This window comes from Argentina silus (genome assembly GCF_951799395.1).
Source record: "Argentina silus genome assembly, chromosome: 5".
NCBI classification, from domain to species: domain Eukaryota; kingdom Metazoa; phylum Chordata; class Actinopteri; order Argentiniformes; family Argentinidae; genus Argentina; species Argentina silus.
Genome location: NC_139659.1, coordinates 10,845,452 through 10,863,183, shown reverse-complemented (window position 1 = coordinate 10,863,183; position 17,732 = coordinate 10,845,452). Strand labels below are relative to the sequence as shown.

The window sequence follows — 17,732 nt, the reverse complement described above, 5'->3', positions numbered from 1 at the left end:
TTTAATGTAGAAATCGAATTAGGGTAATCAGATGCCGTTTTGTAAGAGGAAGATGCAACGAAAAAAAAACATCTAGTAAAACACGTTTGCATTATTCACCTGGCTTCAATAGATAATCCGTTTCATTCGATTTTGTTGTTGACTTCATCTCTCAAAATTACAGCTCTCTCGATGGAAAAACGTCTTAAATCACTGTTATTGTTGAAATGAGTGGGGAATGAATGATGGACATGAGGCCATGCTCCCAAGTGTCGGGTGATGAAAATTCCACATCACCCATTGGACTGCCTGCAAGCGTGTTGCACAGAATAGCAAGTTGATGCCATCAGCTGGGCAGAGGACGTAACTACACCTACTTGAAATATGCCGAAATGACTTTATAATTGTGTATCAACACTAACAGAAAGGAGAAGTACTGTTTTGGACTTGTTATCTTTGGATGCATTTTTATTACAAACAACTAATTACATATGCTACTTGTGAAATTACATCGAGGACTTAAAGATAAAGCAATACTTTTACTGACTCGTTGTTTCATCTCTTTTATAATCCATCTATGTAATAACCACCACAAAATAACGGAGGAGCTATATTAGCATTGACCATAACTTACATGAGCCAATCATTTACCCCAAACATTGACATTTCAGGTATGGTCACAATGTGTTGTTTTTTGTTGTTAAATAATCATAAGTTAACATGAAAACATTATATACCAGCATTTAAACAACTAAAGCATTATTGCCTATGGCTTACAATACAGGCTATGAAATAGATGAATACACACAAAAACAGATTAAGACAAACATCCCCTCATATATACAGTAACCACCAGTCTTTATCCACGTTTTACTGTACTGTATTTTATTAACACATTCACAATACACTTTTACACCGTAGTGAAGGGGTAATTGCAGGAGTGAACTCTAGATTAAATACTAGTTACATTCTAGTCCAGCAGGTGGTGCAAGTAATTCATCTTAGATTTTGCTGTGTAAAAAAAGAAAATGGAATTGCCAGTCACATTGTCATTGGAATGGACGTACATTTGTAACACACGTAAAAGCAGCCATCTTCATCAGAGGAAAAGTCATTTTCAAAGGGATAAAATGTATTGATACATCCTCACGTGTCTCTCAGGTCTGCTGTGTTGCCTTGAAATGAGAGGTGATAGGTTTGATGTTAATTCATCTGGGACATAGACGATATAGATAACATAAATAACATAAATATTCACTTCATTTTATGGCTTTAAGTAGGATTCACAATGTCTATTCTAACAGATAGACATCCAGTAAATTAAAGCATGTGCGTAAATCTGAGATTGCTCAAAGAATTGATAACACAGACCTACCTTAGCTTCAGCTATCCTGTGGACATGGTTAGCTACAGAAAACTCTGGCATGGGAAAGTCAACGGGATAAGGATCCACAGAGGACTCATGGGGCATCTGACAAAGATCATAAATTAATAAAGGATTACGGGAAGTTAAACAAAAAACATTGGAGATATCAGTAGGTGAGACTCATTTTACTCTCAAGCATTTTTATTTTTTTATTTTTTTGGGGGGGGGGGGTGACTCACCAGCACAGGCGGGGCCCTGAACAGGTAACTGAAGGGGTAGTAAAGCAGATTGATGCAGGAGGAAGAGTATAGGTCAGCGTAGCGCATGAGCTGGCTGGCAAACAGAGTCTGTCTGGAGCCACTCCGCAACAGGCTGCCCATCTGCCCATAGGACATGTCCATTCTGTAGGTCACCACCTTCCACACATAGGACATAAAGTACACCACAACAACACAGTTAGCATGTTGGGAAATACATCATCCAAACCAGACTAAAGTGTAATTATTGTATGGTAACATACAGTATGAATATGATTGGAGAAAACACAAACACACACACACACACACACACACACCTCTTCACATGCACGCACGCATACACACATGCACGCTCGTACACACACACACACACACACACACACACACACACACACGGCACACAGACACACACACACACACACACGCACACACACGCACACACACACACACACACACACACACACACATAAGTGGATGGTGGATGTGTGTCAAGGTGCTAGACCATTTCTAAGAGAGAAGTGTGATCACCTTCATCCTGGTCTGAATGGCACTGATGTCTGGGCGCTCTTGACTCCCACTGTCCAAGTGCCTGAGGGGACAGAGAAATTCCGACCAGTCAAGCTGAGAAGATCAAGCACAGCTCTGACAAATGTGATAGCTGAGAGAGTCACCGAAAGTGTATATATGGAAAACAAAGAGCAGTATGGGTGCAGAAAAAAAAAGCACACTCACTTGTAAAGCTCAGCCAAAAAGACATCAAGACGCTTCAGCTCTTCAAAGAGATCTTGAGGGGCAAGAGAGAAACTCATCACAACCATGGCTTCAATTGCTGCTAGCTGCTATGGTCACGTCACAAGGAGGTTGTCCTACTTACGGCTCTTCTCTGTCCACACCTCCAGCTCCTTGGCTAGCTCAGGCACCACCAGGAAAGTCTTCCAGCCCTGTCGCTTCTTAGACTTCAGGATGTCCCCAAAGATGTGGTCCCCCACATACAGGATGTCCTTCCCCTTCACACCCAGCAGGTCACACACAATGTCTGAGGAGCCTGGGGGGAGGAGTCAGGGAAGAGACAGAAAATAAGAGAGGATACCTGCACACATGCACACACACACCTCTCTCTTTCTCTCAACTGTATTCATCTTCTCTCTTTTTTCATGTACAAAAAAAACATTTTCTCACCTCCAGAATAGACAGTTCCATGCTGGAGGTCTCCGGTGTATGTCCCAATGCGTAGCTTCCCTGTGTTCTGTGTTAAGGTAGGATAGACCCAACCGTGAATGTACTGTGGTGTTTCATGGTATCCTCTCAATACACAATTGTAATGATGGGGTCAAAGGTCGTCCTTACCGTGTCCACTTGCCTCAGCACAGTACCCTCTGCAAAGAACAGTGGTTTCCTCGTATCCACGACAACAAGGTCAAAGTAGGGGCGCCACAATCTCTTTGAGTTGCCAGACTACAGTGAAGGGCCAGGGAGAGTAATCATGTTAAAGCCCAAAACACCTGAATGACATATATAGTTTTTCTTAAAATTGTGTTGTGAAAAATTCAGCCAACACAATTTGATTTGGCAACGACACATTTTGGACTCAAAAAAGCTCACAACAGTTAATCCATGCTTTTTTCCTTCATTTGAACCTAGTAGACTCTATCCCTAACCCTAACCCTAACCTTCTCTTACCTTGGAACCTTGGGGATTATCAAACAAGTATTCCATGATAGCCTGTGGAAGAGAACGAAGATGAACCATCAGTATGAACATCAGCAGTGTCATAGGCATCACACCTCTGTCTACATCAGAGGAGGCTGGTGGAGGCAGAAATTGGAGGACGGGCTCATTGTAATGCATGGGATGGAATGAGGAATGGTATCAAAGACATGTTTGATACCATTTGTCATTCCATCCCATGCATTACAATGAGCCCTGTGTTTGTGTTTTGTTAGTGTGGCTCTGTACAAGAATGGGCAGTTAGCATAACATTAACCTTAGCAGCTCACCTCAGTGTAGTTGTAGTCACTGTTGGTGGCCAGGAACACTTTGGCCACCTCCTTAATCCTACTCAGAAGCACAGGGAGGTTAGGCTGTAGGGAAGGAAGTAAAGGACAGTGTCACTTCCTCTAAGTCATTTCATTAATCATGTTTTCAGCTATTTTGATAACATAGACTGTATAACCATACTCACATCTTTGACTACATACTTCTCCAAATTCTTTAGAGTTCTGTCCTTCAGACAGCCCTGTAACACAAATGGTATAACACAATTGTACAGTATTTCAACATGTGTTTGAGTGGGTTCAAGTGTACAGTTTGTGTGCATGTGTGTGTGTGTGTGTGTGTGTGTGTGTGTGTGTGTGTGTGTGTGTGTGTGTGTGTGTCAAATCAGAAAACATTCATGTCCACAGGTCTGCTAATGAAGTGTGTCAACAGAGAGCACTGAAAGGATAGAACCAGTCTTTTGCGTTTACATTTACATGTACATTTATGGCATTTAGCAGACGCCTTTATCCAAAGCAACTTACAACAAATACATTTGTCTAAGTAAGTAAATCATCTATCTATCAGTCATCAAGAAAAAATAATTTATGCTAGGACCAGGGGCTATTGGCAGTTACAATGCTAAAATATGCTTTTGCTAACCGTATCATGAACATAGTCCATGGCATCTCGCACATCCTGGAACATACTTCTGAATGACATGAACAAGTCACCATGTTTGTAGCCTTGCTGACAGCTGGAAAAAAATGGACAGGTAAAAAAAAACAGTAGAGAAATAAGTCTATCTACAGTGCCCTGCATAAGTCATGGGACAGTGAAGGATTTTTTCTTCTTTTGGCTCTACACACTGACTTGAAATCGAACAATTACTATAAGGTTAAAGTAGAGATTATCAGCTTTTATTTGATGGTATTGGTGTACATATTGGCTTCCATCCTAAAATAGGGAGACTATACATAAAAAGTGTTGTAATTTCTGAATGGTGAAACCAATATGTACACAAATACCATCATCATAGCTGAGAGTACCTCATAGTAATTGTTTGATTTAAAATCCAAACCTTTCGAGTGTAGAGCCAAAAGAAGAGAAAATGCTTCACTGTCCCATTACTTACGCAGGGCACTGTGTTTGCCTGAATGACTCTCACAACCCAACAGAAAAAGAGGGGGATGGGGGGCAAGAGGACTAAGGGAAAGAAGAAAGGATGCACTTACTTTGTGTATCTGGAGCATCTGGTGAAGAGTTCCACAAGGCAGGCATACAGGTATGTCTCTGTAGGATGAGCAAGAGAGCTATGTTCTTAGCAGTATGATAGAGAGCCAGGTTTGAGACTTGTGTAAGACTTGTACGTTCACTAACAGATAAAGCAACACTATTACCACTGAGTAAAGTTGAATGTTAAGTGTATGTACTGTACCTGAGAGGTTGAAGAGAGTGTTGAGGATATAGAAGCGGTCAGTGTTGCCTCTCTGAATGAACATGTTGGGATAGTACTCCTGGATGTCTTCCCTATGAAGAGGGACAGTAAGACAGGTTCAGATGTTAAGTCTGCTACCCTAACCCTAAGCCTACAGTAGCTCCAACCCTAACCCTAGGCCTAGCCCTAACTCCAGCCCTAGCCCTAACTCCATCCCTAGCCCTAACTCTAGCCCTAACCCTACCCTAGCTCCAGCTCTAAGCCTAGGCCTAGCTCCAGCCTACCCCTAAATCCAGCCCTAACCCTAAACCTAGCTTCAGTCCTACTCCTAACCCCAGCCCTAGACCTAGCACCGACCCTAACATTACCTCATACACACATACAGTACAGAGTTGACATACAGACTCTGTAATCAATCATACATAAACAGAAACAATGACTATTGGATCTATGCACATGAACATACGCTCATCAAAAGACTTAACTTCATACAGAAATGAGTTGTCACAGTCCTACTCAGGCTGTACTTAAATAATGTACACTAAACACTGAAACTTAAATTGAGAGCAAACTAACACAGTCCTGCAAGCTCAACTCAGCTGACCTCATTAGTAACACCAAACAGCTGTTAGCATTTCCGTGTGATAAGTCATACTAAACAGGCATTTGTGCTTTCATATGTTGTCTATTGTTGTTCGGGCATGACTTGGAGACACAGTCATACTGTATATTGAAATTGTCCATTGAAGCAACATTACGCCTGGCTGTGAGAGTGAGAGACGCAGGGATGAAGTGGAGAGTGAGTGGATTTGAACAGGAACCGGAGCCTCTCCCTGGCTCAGCCTGCTGGTAGGGAATCCCACAGGCATCTAAAGCCTGATTTATGAATGGATGGAGGAGGGGCAGGTCTTTCAAGTGTCCTCTATACAGTGTCCAACTAAAACATGATTACTAGTCTATCATTGCAACTTCACACACTAACTCAAGATGTAAACACCAGATGCACACATGGTACATGCAACTGTCAATAAACCAAAATATGAACACATAATAAACTGTCAGAATAATAATAATAAACACAAACGAACACACAGGCATTCACTCCCAAATCCGATGGCACCAGGTGCTGAATATAAATATAGTTCTAATATTTGTGAGCTGGTTACATCACTGTCAGAAGCCAATAGAAGTGTCAAGGATTCTGTTGTGTGCTGCTATTTCTGCGTCCAATTTGTTTTCCAAAAAGCTGTCCATGTCCATGTTCCCTAAGTTATCACAATACGTCATAAATTTAGGGATGTTCTCACACAACTTTTTTTTAAAGATGTGCTGAATATTGTACAGGGAAAAACACACACAGATGTGCACAGTTGGGTCTTGTGGAGGTCGAGATAAGGCACCTCTGGTTTTCAAGACCAAAGGTGCACTGTTAGAAGAGGACAGACCACCCCCATGTCCTCTCATAACCTACTCTTCTTTTTTAATCTCTGTCCATCCATCCCATGCACCCGCGACAACAATCTTCAAACAACTCTGACATTTTTATTGAACCTATTACCAAACCTCAGATAGATACTTCACGCAGCTTAACTCTGCTACACATGTTTTCACAAACTCTCTCACACAGCAGAAACACACAGTTACAGTTTTCAATTTTCCTCTAAGAAAATGTAACAAAGACAGGGTAACAAAAATTGCAGAGGGACAAGAACCTGTTATGAAAATAAGTTTGATAAATGGGGGTTTTCGGGAAAAAATGGCATTTGAACTGTGAGCATTTTAAAATAGTTGCATGTGAACCGTGTGTGTGTGTGTGTGTGTGTGTGTGTGTGTGTGTGTGTGTGTGTGTGTGTGTGTGTGTGTGTGTGTGTGTGTGTGTGTGTGTGTGTGTGTGTGTGTGTGTGTGTGTGAATAAGTGTGTGTGCATGCATGTGTGACATTCTCCTGTTCCCCTGCCTGGAGGACATTGTAAAGTGATTGTGCAGATGTGCTCTCAGTGTTGACCTAAGGACATCCTGTTACACAATCACACACAGCCATCCCTATGCAAAACACTGCCTCATATGTTTCTAAATAAGATGTACACCATTGATCTTCAACACACTAACACATACACTTACTTTTTGAGGAAGGACAACCCATGAGTGCAGAGCAGGATGTTTCCATTGGAGTCCACCTTCAGCAGGTTCCCATACATGGTGTCAAACACCAGGCCACTGGGGAGAGGAGGAGAGGTTGGGGTGAAATAGTGGAGAAGAGAGAGGGGTGAATAGAGGAGAAGAGAAGGGTGAATATAGGATTACGTAGATGAGCAGCGAGAGGTGGCAGGGATAGAGGACAAGAAGATAATTATTTTTTCTTTTTTAGATTTGTGCTATCTCTTATCACAGGTAGTAGGCTCCTTATCTCTCCTCTGCTCTGACCATTCTTGTCATTCTGCTGTTGCGAGACCTTTGGGGAAAATATAACAGTGGGAGGTTTGTTTGTACTGATGAAACGATAAAACGTCTGATGTATCGCCAGCATAGTGTTCCCCTGGGTCGGGGATACAGAAAATAGAATTCACATACTGTAGCGACAAATAACCTTAAAATGAATAGTTTGAGAGATGGGGTCATTTTAATAAGAAAAGTCCATAGCAGTGAAGAGTCCCATCCTGAGTCTACACTTATTGTCTTGTCTCACTTATCTTGTACTATGTCACTTATTGTTTTGTCCTTACCTCATTGCACTACTGCGTATTTGTATTATTTGTATCATTTGTATATTGTATGCTGCAATGCCAAGGAACCGAGCCCAAGAATGTTACTCCCTGCACTCGTGTATGAGACGTAACAAATAAACTTGGAACTTGAAACTTGTGACGTGTGTGATGTCAGTGCTGGTTACAAACCTATAAAGTGTGGAGCCACGGCACATTTACTTAGTGAGTAAGAGAGTTTACTACCTCGTAGCGTAGTGTGTAAATGATGTGCATGGGAGATAGTGAACTCACCGAGTGGGGAAGGTAGGGTCGTACATGTAGCGCAGCAGCTCATGGGGATAGCCTATAGACACAAGCCTGTCTCTAAGCAGCTCAAACCCCAGAGCCTCATAGTCAGGAGACTTGTACACTACACAGAGACAAAGAAAGCATTAGTTACATCCTGAGAGAGGTCAACAGTAAGGGAAAATGCAATTACTGTCACTGATAGAATGTTTACATTTAGTTGTTAGATGCTTTATAATTATCTTATTTGTTCTAAAAGTCGGCAATACAACAGTTTCCATTGCCTCTGTAGTTTCTGGCACTGCACATCATGTGCTGACATATCATAGGCTTACTGTACAACGCTTTTCACAGTCCAATTATGACAGAATATAGTGGGTCATCAGCTGAAATCAACATTGACTTCACTAGAATCAGAGCATTCAGTGCAAAGGTCAACTATACTGTTGTGGTACTGTGTGAACTTACTTGCCAACGTGTAGTCCATGTCAAAACCATAGCATTTGATGTTTTCCAGTGTCAGGCTTCTATTGACAAACACCCTGCAATCAAAGGAAAACATGACCATTGCACCTCCTTTGGGAGATAATCTGGAGACCAATTATTTGAGGAGAAGCAGGTATAAGATAGGGCTTGTTGGATCTTGTCAACAGGGTAAGAATAATATAATGAAGGATGAATAGCTTGGGCTATTCGTGACTCTAAATCTGACTCAAGATTAGACCTCAGCCATTCTGACAAACTAACTCAACTTTCCTCTAACCGGCTAATTATGTGAGTTATTCTATTTATCAAAGCCATTTATAGTAAAAAAATAAATAAAAAAAAAGTACTGTATGTCACAGACATGGCAGTTTATTCACTGGGGCTCAATAGGCAGGTCTAATTTGGATAGGCCTTACCCACTACAGTCTTGAAGACCAATCATCAAAGAATATGTTTTTTTAATCAGTCAGTCCTGCTGGTTGTAGTACTACGTCCGTACATCATGTCATTACAGCCTCAGTCTTATCAGTTCATTAGCATCTGTCATCAATTCGGCCAAAATGACGTAAGACACACTCAGATAGCCACGTCAATCAAGAGGGGGTTCGTTTGAGGTGAAGACATGTTTGGATGGAGGCTGTACCGCTGACACTGATGCCCAAGGCTTGGCACTGTCCCTCTTTGGACCACAGTTAACGTATCTTGTTTCGAGATGCTCTCATTGAGGACACTGATCCCCTACTTGACATATGCTTTGCGTGGGATCTTCCTTTGCAGGGCCTGGTGTCGCATCAGAATGCTGTCTGGTCCTACAGGTCCCTATAGACCTCACTCTCCCTTTGCAGTCTCTGGTCTTGACCAGCAGCTTTACATAAATGCAGTGTTATCTATGTAATGACAACTAGTCTGTTGTAGAACAAAGGAAAATGAATGGACAACCAGTGGTATAGACATAATGGTCAACTTTTGAGGATCAGATTGCTATACCATCGTCTGTTGGTACGGAGATGTGATATGGAGCCTCTATCACTAACACCCTGGGAGAGAGGCCCATCTTCCTCCTGTCAGAGTGGCCTATACCTCACCCCCAACAGCCTGTCCCCAGTCCCCAGCTCCTGCCAATATCAGCCAGTTCAAACATATAAGGTTGCTGTTAATAATTCACCTGATGGCTCCTATTCTGGCAGTGTGTTGTTGGAGAGAAGCCTCACATGAGGTAAGAAAGGTTTGCCCTGGGAGCAACGGGAGGAGACAGCTGATGGTGGGAGTGTGGTTAGAAGCAACCTCTGAACCCTGACAGTAACTACCTAACATTAAGCAGTATTTATCTGGTGTGGGAAGATATTGGTGCTCATAAGTGTGTGTGTGATATACACCAAGACACTCTGAATATGAAATCTAAGTTTGTTGTCATCCCAATGAGTATATCTCTCCATCAAGTGTTGAAAACACTATGGCATGCGATGTGATCACCTAGAATTATAGCTGATCAACATGATTCGGATATGTGCCATGTTTTGTCTGAATCATTAAGCGTTTTATTATACTCTATACGTAAGGCAAATAAAACTTATGAGGGCCACACCTGGTCTGACACACCTTCATTCCTATTCCACTTTGTCCACCAATCGGAGCCAGTTTTATATCTGCCATCCCTCATCAATCTACACACAATACCCCATAATGACAAAGCCAAAACAGGTTTTTTGAAATGTTTGCTAATTTATTAAAAATAAAAAACTCACATTTACATAAGTATTCAGACCCTTTACTCTGTACTTTGTTAAAGCACCTTTGGCAGCAATTACAGCCTCAAGTCTTTTTGGGTATGACGCTACAAGCTTGGCACACCTGTATTTAGGGAGTGTCTCCCATTCTTCACTGCAGATCCTCTCAAGCTCTGTCAGGTTGAGCTCTGCACAGCTATTTTCAGGTCTCTCCAGAGATGTTCGATCAGGTTCAAGTCCAGGCTCTGGCTGGGCCACTCAAGGACATTTAGACACTTGTCCCGAAGCCACTCCTGCATTGTCTTGGCTGTGTGTTTAGGGTCGTCCTATTGGAAGGTGAACCTTCGCCCCAGTCTGAGGTCCTGAGCGCTCTGGAGCAGGTTTTCATCAAGGATCTCTCTGTACTTTGCTTTGTTCATCTTTCCCTCGATCCTTAGGGACGGTATTGGCCAGGTGATGAGTGGTGCCTGGTTTCCTCCAGATGTGACACTTGGCATTCAGACCATAGAGTTCAATCTTGGTTTCATCAGACCAGAGAATCTTGTTTCTCATGGTCTGAGAGTTCTTTCGGTGCCTCTGTCATGTGCTTTTTTACTGAGGAATGGCTTCTGCCTGGCCACTCTACCATAAAGGCCTGATTGGTGGAGTGCTGCAAAGATGGTTGTCCTTCTGGAAGGTTCTCCCATCTCCACAGAGGAACTCTGGAGCTCTGTCAGAGTGATCATTGGGTTCTTGGTCACCTCCCTGACGATGGCCCTTCTCCCCCCCGCTCTAGGTCTTGGTGCTTCCAAACGTCTTCCATTTAAGAATGATGGAGGCTACTGTGTTCTTGGGGACCTTCAATACCGCAGTACCCGTCCCCAGATCTGTGCCTCGACACAATCCTGTGTCGGAGGTCTACGGACAATTCTTTCGACCTCATGGCCTGGTTTTTGCTCTGACATGCACTGTCAACTGTGGAACATTATATAGACAGGTGTGTGCATCTCAAGGATGATCAATGGAAACAGGATGCACCTGAGCTCACTTTCGAGTGTCATAGCAAAGGGTCTGAATACTTATGTAAATGTGATATTTCAGTTTTTGTTTTTTTTATAAATTAGCAAACATTTCTAAAAACCTATTTTCACTTTGTCATTACGGGGTATTGTGAGTAGACTGATGAGGAAAAAAATGAATTGAATCAATTTTAAAATAAGGCTGTAACATAACATAATGTGGCAAAAGTGAAGGGGTCTGAATACTTTCTGAATGCACTGTATATATACAGTATATATGGCCTTAAAATGTACTGCATACCCACCTGTATAAGATGCACGCACACATCTATGAAGTCAATATTGCTGATTAAGCACTGTCTTAGGTTGGGGCTTCTTGAAATTGTTTGTCTCTATACCCTCCGTGTGTGTGATAATTACTACAGTATATGCCATATATCTCAACTCACTTGTGATGATAGTCCCTTTTCCCCAAGAGCAAATCCGACGGAAAGTTCGGGTCTGTGTCCAACTTAATATTAGACTGATCATTCAACATCCGAGTGGACTCCATGGTAGTTGCTGTTTCTGCCTCTGTAGAAAGGCTACCCATATCAGATCTCAGTGTTCCACAGCCTTGTTGTCACCACCTCAACAGTAACTGAAGAGGCGTTAAAAAGTTGCAAAATTACGCAGATACTGCGCGTAAAGGCTTCCCCCTTGCTGTCGTCAGTAACCAACCCCTCTCTTAAAACGTCGTAGCTCAGTGGGTGCGGGCATACGCATCCCTCTCTTGTCTATGAAATGGTCACACGCACGACGAACTGGAAACTTGCTTTGAACACGGAGATTATGTTATCAGAGGCGCACAGACGCGGAGGGGAACACGCTCTTGCCCCAAGTTTTCTGATAGTATAGCAGCATAGCCTACTCCTTAACTGGGACCTGAACAAAGCTAGACATTTAAGACAACAGTTTTTAATATCATGTTTATTCGAGATACAGCCTAAGGCATCATTTTTTTGTATCATGTTTATTTAAGACATTGAAGACAACCGTTTTTAATATCATGTCTTTCCACAATACAATAGGATTACAGTAAACATACTGGAGTTGCCTCATAATTCTGATAACAATAATAACAATAATAGTAATAATAATAATAATAATAATAACAATAATAATGTATTACATTTATAACGCGCTTTTCATTATACAAGTACAACCTCAAATATATATATATATATATAACCATATCATAAAAGCAGCAATCAAGATCTAGGAGGACGGTTAGGTCAAAAGCCCTAATAGTGCTTTAAAAGCCATAATGGTCTGAACAGCCCTCAGATTGTCAGGAAGAGAGTTCCAAAGGCGTGGAGCCTGGCTCTGGGTGCATGAAGCAGTTATTAATGGAATGAGTCCAGGTCAATAAAACTGCCAAGTGAAATGAGATATAAAAATCTTTAATATATGTGGCAGAAATAGGTCCTGTTTATGTGTACTGATTTTATGACAGGGTGTACCCTCCCTTCTGTTTGTTCACCTTGTGGATAACGTCAGACACCTGGGCTTGGTGACAAATACTAAACAAACGAATCACATTTACATTGGGCCTAGAGGCTCAACAATGTCCTCAGCCTGTACTCACGATCCATGTTTTAATATTTCAAAGTAAAAAACTAATGATTTACCATTAAAGCGACTGCAAACAGGAAATGGCTTGGGTGTTGAGCAAATCTTAATTGCAGAGGAGTTTTTACAATGTCAATGTAATGCACACAGTTAGGTTGTAATCAATCTTTAAACAGGAAAAGCACACTATAACAATAAGCAAGTAATTTTTATAATGGCAAACTGCTGAGGCCACAGGCAGTTCATTATTTGGATCACTGTAGCCGGTCCCAAATACATCAGCAATAATGATTTTGCTTCGTACTCGTTTTCAAACCAACCAATACTTATGTTTATGCTATATTTACATTTCAATATGAAGAAGCAAAAAGGCAATATCAGCTTTCAGAGTATAGTGGTCCTGCATATCTGTATTTCACTGGATTCTAGCTGCCTGGGTTTACCCTCTCCTGAGAGTTCATGTTTGGGGTGCATCCTCTTAAACTCAGCAGTGATCTCCAGGACTGTCCGGTTCTTGGTCTCTGGAACGTTATACCACACAAAGACTCCGGAGAGGAAACAGAAGCTTAAGAAGATGAGGAAACACAAGTAGTCTAAATGTTCCTGCAATGAAAAGACACATTTTCTTTGAGTGTGTGTGTGTGTGTGTGTGTGTGTGTGTGTGTGTGTGTGTGTGTGTGTGGTGCCATTACAATCCAAATAAAAAAGATTTGTAAAACCTACATTTATGACTCAGTCATGAATCAAACTCATTCAAAGCATCGTCTATAATTTCAGGATTCTATGCAAATGAATTAATGTATTTTTTTATAGCTTTTTCCAGGATGCAGAACATGTTGGTCTGATTGATTTGAACAAACAGTATATATCTCAGTAGAAGTGAGTACAGGTGCAACATGTGTAGCATTACAGGTGGATCTGCTCACCACTATGAGAGGGAAGAGCATCCCCAGGAGAAACAGGCCTATCCAGTTGAGGGTGCAGGCAATGGTGAACCCTGCTGATTTGTAGGGTTGAGTGAAGATTTCACCTGGCAGAGGAGCTGTCACTCCAGCTAGGGGGCCAAATACATGGGAGGGATTAGAACATGTAAAGTTACAGTACATATATGAACAAACATGTCCAGATGGTGTGATTAATTTCAAGAGATAATGGGACCACTGCATTGCATTACATATGAAATCAATGATCACTTGTGAGGTTTGTCAAGAACGTTTAATAGTAATTGATCACACTGAAGGTTGGCTGAGTAGTTCTCATTCAAAGGGACAAGACCCACCTGGTCCACTGGAGAAGATGAAGATGAAGATAAAGATGAGAACCATACTGCAGTACGGCATCCAGGAGACATGTTTCTGAGGAAGAACACAACAGGGTGTGGGTTTTTTTATGAGCTATTGATTCTGTAAACCAGAATCATAATGAAACTATAAAGTTGCAGAGCATTCCAAGCGTGTGTTATTAACAAACTATGAACCCAATAACCGACTGTGTGTTGCAATAGGGTGTGGTGTGGCTTACCTGCAAGTAGAGAGTAAGTGTCAGGAGACCCAGAGTGGCTGCCATGCATATATAACCCCTGAAGAGGAGCAGCCTCTTCCCTGTGCTCTCGATTACCATGACCTATGACGCGAAAAAGAAGAAGGGCAACATTGAAGGTAGAAGAGTTTCACAGTTAAGACTGTTCACCGTCAACTGCACCAGGTGCACACAATTAACAAGCCACAGGGGGGCACTATTAGTGCATAATGACAGGCAGTGTCATGATGACTAAACACATGTAAAGGTGGGGATCCTGAGCCCTGTGGATTTTCAGACTCTCAACAGACACAGGTAAGCTTTTCATTGTGACGACAGCCTGAGCATAGTTAGAATCCTGTCGACAAGCCCCTCCTCTTAACCAAAGACCTATAAAATGCCCCAGGGAGACACATCAAAAGACAGACGCCTGCACAGTGGCCTTTAATGCATTAATCTCTAGACAGCCTTAGTATTATGTGGATATTACACTGAGAAGTTGTTCATAATGCCCCTCTGTTGCACCGGAACATATGACCTCCAGTATAATGGGTTATACAGAGAGCTGTGGTGAAATACAGGAGGACTCACACACGCCACAGAGGTACAGATCTCACATAGACCCGTTCCCAAGGCAACCTGACGCAGCTGGTGGACGGGGATCCCTGCCTCACGAAACACTTCAAATGAATAAAGGTAAACCTGTAGGGCAGACAAACAAAGTCTCTTTACACAGAGATGCAGTGAACTAGGTAAAAGAGGGTTGTGGTTCGCATCAGACCTCATCAATTAAAACTGATTAACAAATTAACAAAAATAATCAAACTCCAGACAATTACATATACAATGAAGAGAGTACAGAAAGTGACACAAAACCATGCTGTTGTAGGCTTGTTCAGTGTATATCATACAAGGTCAATCATAAAAAATTCCATCTGTTGAAAAAAATTCAAAAATTCAAAATTCCAACTGTCAGCACATCAGACTTATAGGGGTCATGTGAGCGAGCGTCACTCACAGCGTTGATGCCACAGAGCTGGAGCGTTGTGAAGGTGACGAGAACAGTGAAGAGCTGCCAGCGCATGGCCCGGTCCAGGATCAGCTCCATCACTGTGTGGCTGCGGACCCCCTTCTGGGCAGCATGCTCCACCAGCATCTCCTCCACCTCTGCACTGTGGTCTCTGCTGCCCCCCCACAGCCTGCAGATGGCTACAGGGGGAGGGGAAACAAAAGACATGAAGGATAGACAAGAAAGACAGGTATTATAGTAATAATATATGCCATTTAGCTGACACTTTTATCCAAAGCGACTTACATTGCAGTGCATACATTTTTCAGTACAATGATGGTGATATATGATATTTACTCTGTGAGGAGCATAGGTCATCTACAAGCGATAGTGACACTGGTATTGAGGTCGCTGACCTCTTCTAATACATTACACAACAATACATCCTCGGTAAGGTAGCTTTCTTTACGCAAACCCTATTATCTGTAAATTGTCTACTGCAGCTACACCCTAGAGCGTACCTTTCTCACAGCCCTGGCGGTCACCACGATCCAGCAGCAGGTAACGGGGCGACTCAGGGAGGAAGGGCAGGGTGAGGAGCTGGAGCAGGGCAGTCGCACCACTGAAGCCCAACAACCAGTGCCACCTCTCCTCTGTCCCCAACAACTCACTGTAAGGACAATGACATACGCTGTGTCCTTACCTGTTTAGTGTGTTAAACAGGTTAAAAAGAGGGCCACCTCCAATAAATACAACCCACAACAAAAGCAGACATGGGCCCACAGACAACACTTGCATTTCAGTGTAAAAAAATAAATATTTAAAAGGTTTGACTGTCCGTAGTGTAAAACCATCTCTGCTGACACCTGACCCAGGTACCTCACCTGAGCCCAAGAAGCTGACCAGAAAACTTCCCCATGGAAACAAAAGTGGCAACAGACACGCCCACCATCCCTCGCAGCCTCTTGGGGGCACATTCCACCAGGTACATGGTGTGAACACTGAGGCTGACCCCTACACAACACAAAGGGTGGGTGGGGGGGACACACACTGTGTATCACAGACACAGTTTCATAGGAATATGCCTCTAGAGTGGCATACTCAATTCAAGTATTATGATTCATCGGAATAGATTGTTTTCTGTTGTGTCATACCCAGAGTGACAGACCATACTGTCTTGAGCTCACCTGCATTGATGCCATAGAGGAAACGTCCAACCATGATCATCTCAAAAGACGTGGCCATTTTGCTCAGCAGCATCATCACAGCTCCGGTGATAGACACAACGTTGTTCAAAAGCAGACATCTCTTTCTGAGAGGGACAGACAGTAGAGTGGTGTGGTGACAGAATATCAACGTGCTACTTACATACAACATACTTTCAAATGAGAGTACAAAAGCCTTGGCCAGAATTGGCCTCCCTTTGCCCACCCAAAGGCTACTACAATGCAATGCTTCCCACTATGACATGCTGGTCCTTACCTCCCGTATGTGGAGGTGAGTGGTCCGGCACACAAGGACCCCAGAAGACCCCCGATGCAGAAGATAGAGACTATGAAGGACCAGATGAGAGTGATCTGCCGCTCCTCCAGGGGGAGGCTATACCGCTGCACACATGTGGTATTCACCAGCTCCTTAATGAACTACAAACACCAGGAGTATGACCTCATGCACAGCAGTGAAAGTGTGTCAGTCAATAATTTACCAATTTCAGTCCTTCTCTCACTTCCCACATTTTTTTTTTTAACCAACTGGAGATTGATTTGTTTTACTATGTAGTGATTAATCAAATAGCCCTGAATCATTAGCAGCTGACACAATGATGTAGACTTGTTTTGCAGGGCAACATCAATCTCTTGGCATTCAAATGGTGGTCTGCTTTTTTCCACATCAATACTTTTGAAGTGGATCAACTCACAGAGGAAGGTGAAGTCAAGACAGATATTTGGAAGCCATACTGGAATGTCCCACCGATCCCAGTGATAAAAATGGCTGCAATAAGAACAGGGCTCTCTAACTGCATAGAAAAGAGGGAGCATGATTTGAGTAATAACATTTTTAAACAAGAATGTCCCACTGGTAATTTGTTTGCAGTCATTTATCTGTCAAAAAATGTAAATCAGAGAATTTAGAATTTTAAAATATAGTATAATCACTTAAATACATCCACTTACCAGAATCGCTATGGCATGGGACATGGCTCGATTTTTGCTGCTGTTATGTCTAGAATGAGGACAAAACTGACTAAACTGGAATGTAAATGTATAACTGGCAATTGTGAAATTGAAATATTAACTTTCACAGCTATCTCAAAATGACAAGATTGCAGATAATATTTTACAGCACCTATTTGGCTTTACATTAACTCTACAAGATAAGA

General features: G+C 42.3%; 2 protein-coding genes across 4 annotated transcripts; both read right to left on the bottom strand.

Annotated features, from left to right (window-relative positions):
- Window positions 1-371: 371 nt before the first annotated feature.
- Window positions 372-11,933, bottom strand: nt5c2l1 (5'-nucleotidase, cytosolic II, like 1). 3 transcript variants are annotated; one of them, XM_083670568.1, is made up of 18 exons: window positions 11,664-11,933; window positions 8,472-8,545; window positions 8,010-8,127; window positions 7,135-7,230; window positions 5,015-5,106; window positions 4,812-4,869; window positions 4,240-4,333; window positions 3,785-3,838; window positions 3,600-3,683; window positions 3,283-3,324; window positions 2,950-3,057; window positions 2,782-2,848; window positions 2,477-2,647; window positions 2,335-2,386; window positions 2,131-2,191; window positions 1,585-1,761; window positions 1,351-1,450; window positions 372-1,154 (listed from the first exon to the last, which is right to left on the bottom strand). In XM_083670568.1, exons 1-18 carry the CDS (start codon window positions 11,804-11,806, stop codon window positions 1,126-1,128), a joined length of 1,620 nt encoding a protein of 539 aa, XP_083526694.1. In that variant the 5' UTR covers window positions 11,807-11,933; the 3' UTR covers window positions 372-1,125. The 3 variants fall into 3 exon arrangements, with proteins under 3 accessions (XP_083526694.1, XP_083526695.1, XP_083526696.1); XM_083670569.1 differs by having other exon boundaries at window positions 1,355-1,450; XM_083670570.1 differs by lacking the exon at window positions 372-1,154 and adding an exon at window positions 1,158-1,191 and having other exon boundaries at window positions 1,355-1,450.
- Window positions 11,934-12,921: 988 nt separating this feature from the next.
- Window positions 12,922-17,408, bottom strand: LOC310804696 (solute carrier family 2, facilitated glucose transporter member 11-like; the record flags this gene model as incomplete). Its single annotated transcript, XM_083670014.1, has 11 exons — window positions 12,922-13,428; window positions 13,752-13,879; window positions 14,105-14,180; window positions 14,347-14,448; window positions 14,935-15,045; window positions 15,362-15,552; window positions 15,874-16,022; window positions 16,237-16,366; window positions 16,540-16,664; window positions 16,835-16,995; window positions 17,271-17,408. The coding sequence occupies 11 exons, from the start codon at window positions 17,406-17,408 to the stop codon at window positions 13,210-13,212; spliced, it is 1,530 nt and encodes a 509-aa protein (XP_083526140.1). The 3' UTR covers window positions 12,922-13,209.
- Window positions 17,409-17,732: the final 324 nt, after the last annotated feature.

Excerpts from the sequence above, each read along its gene's own strand:
- nt5c2l1 (XM_083670568.1), bottom strand. The coding sequence starts at position 11,806 with ATGGGTAGCCTTTCTACAGAGGCAGAAACAGCAACTACCATGGAGTCC. Across the intron at positions 2,192-2,334 it reads TTTTTGGCTGAGCTTTACAA|GCACTTGGACAGTGGGAGTC; the intron begins GTGAGTGTGCTT and ends CTGTCCCCTCAG. Across the intron at positions 1,155-1,350 it reads GATAGCTGAAGCTAAGGTAG|GCAACACAGCAGACCTGAGA; the intron begins GTCTGTGTTATC and ends TCTCATTTCAAG.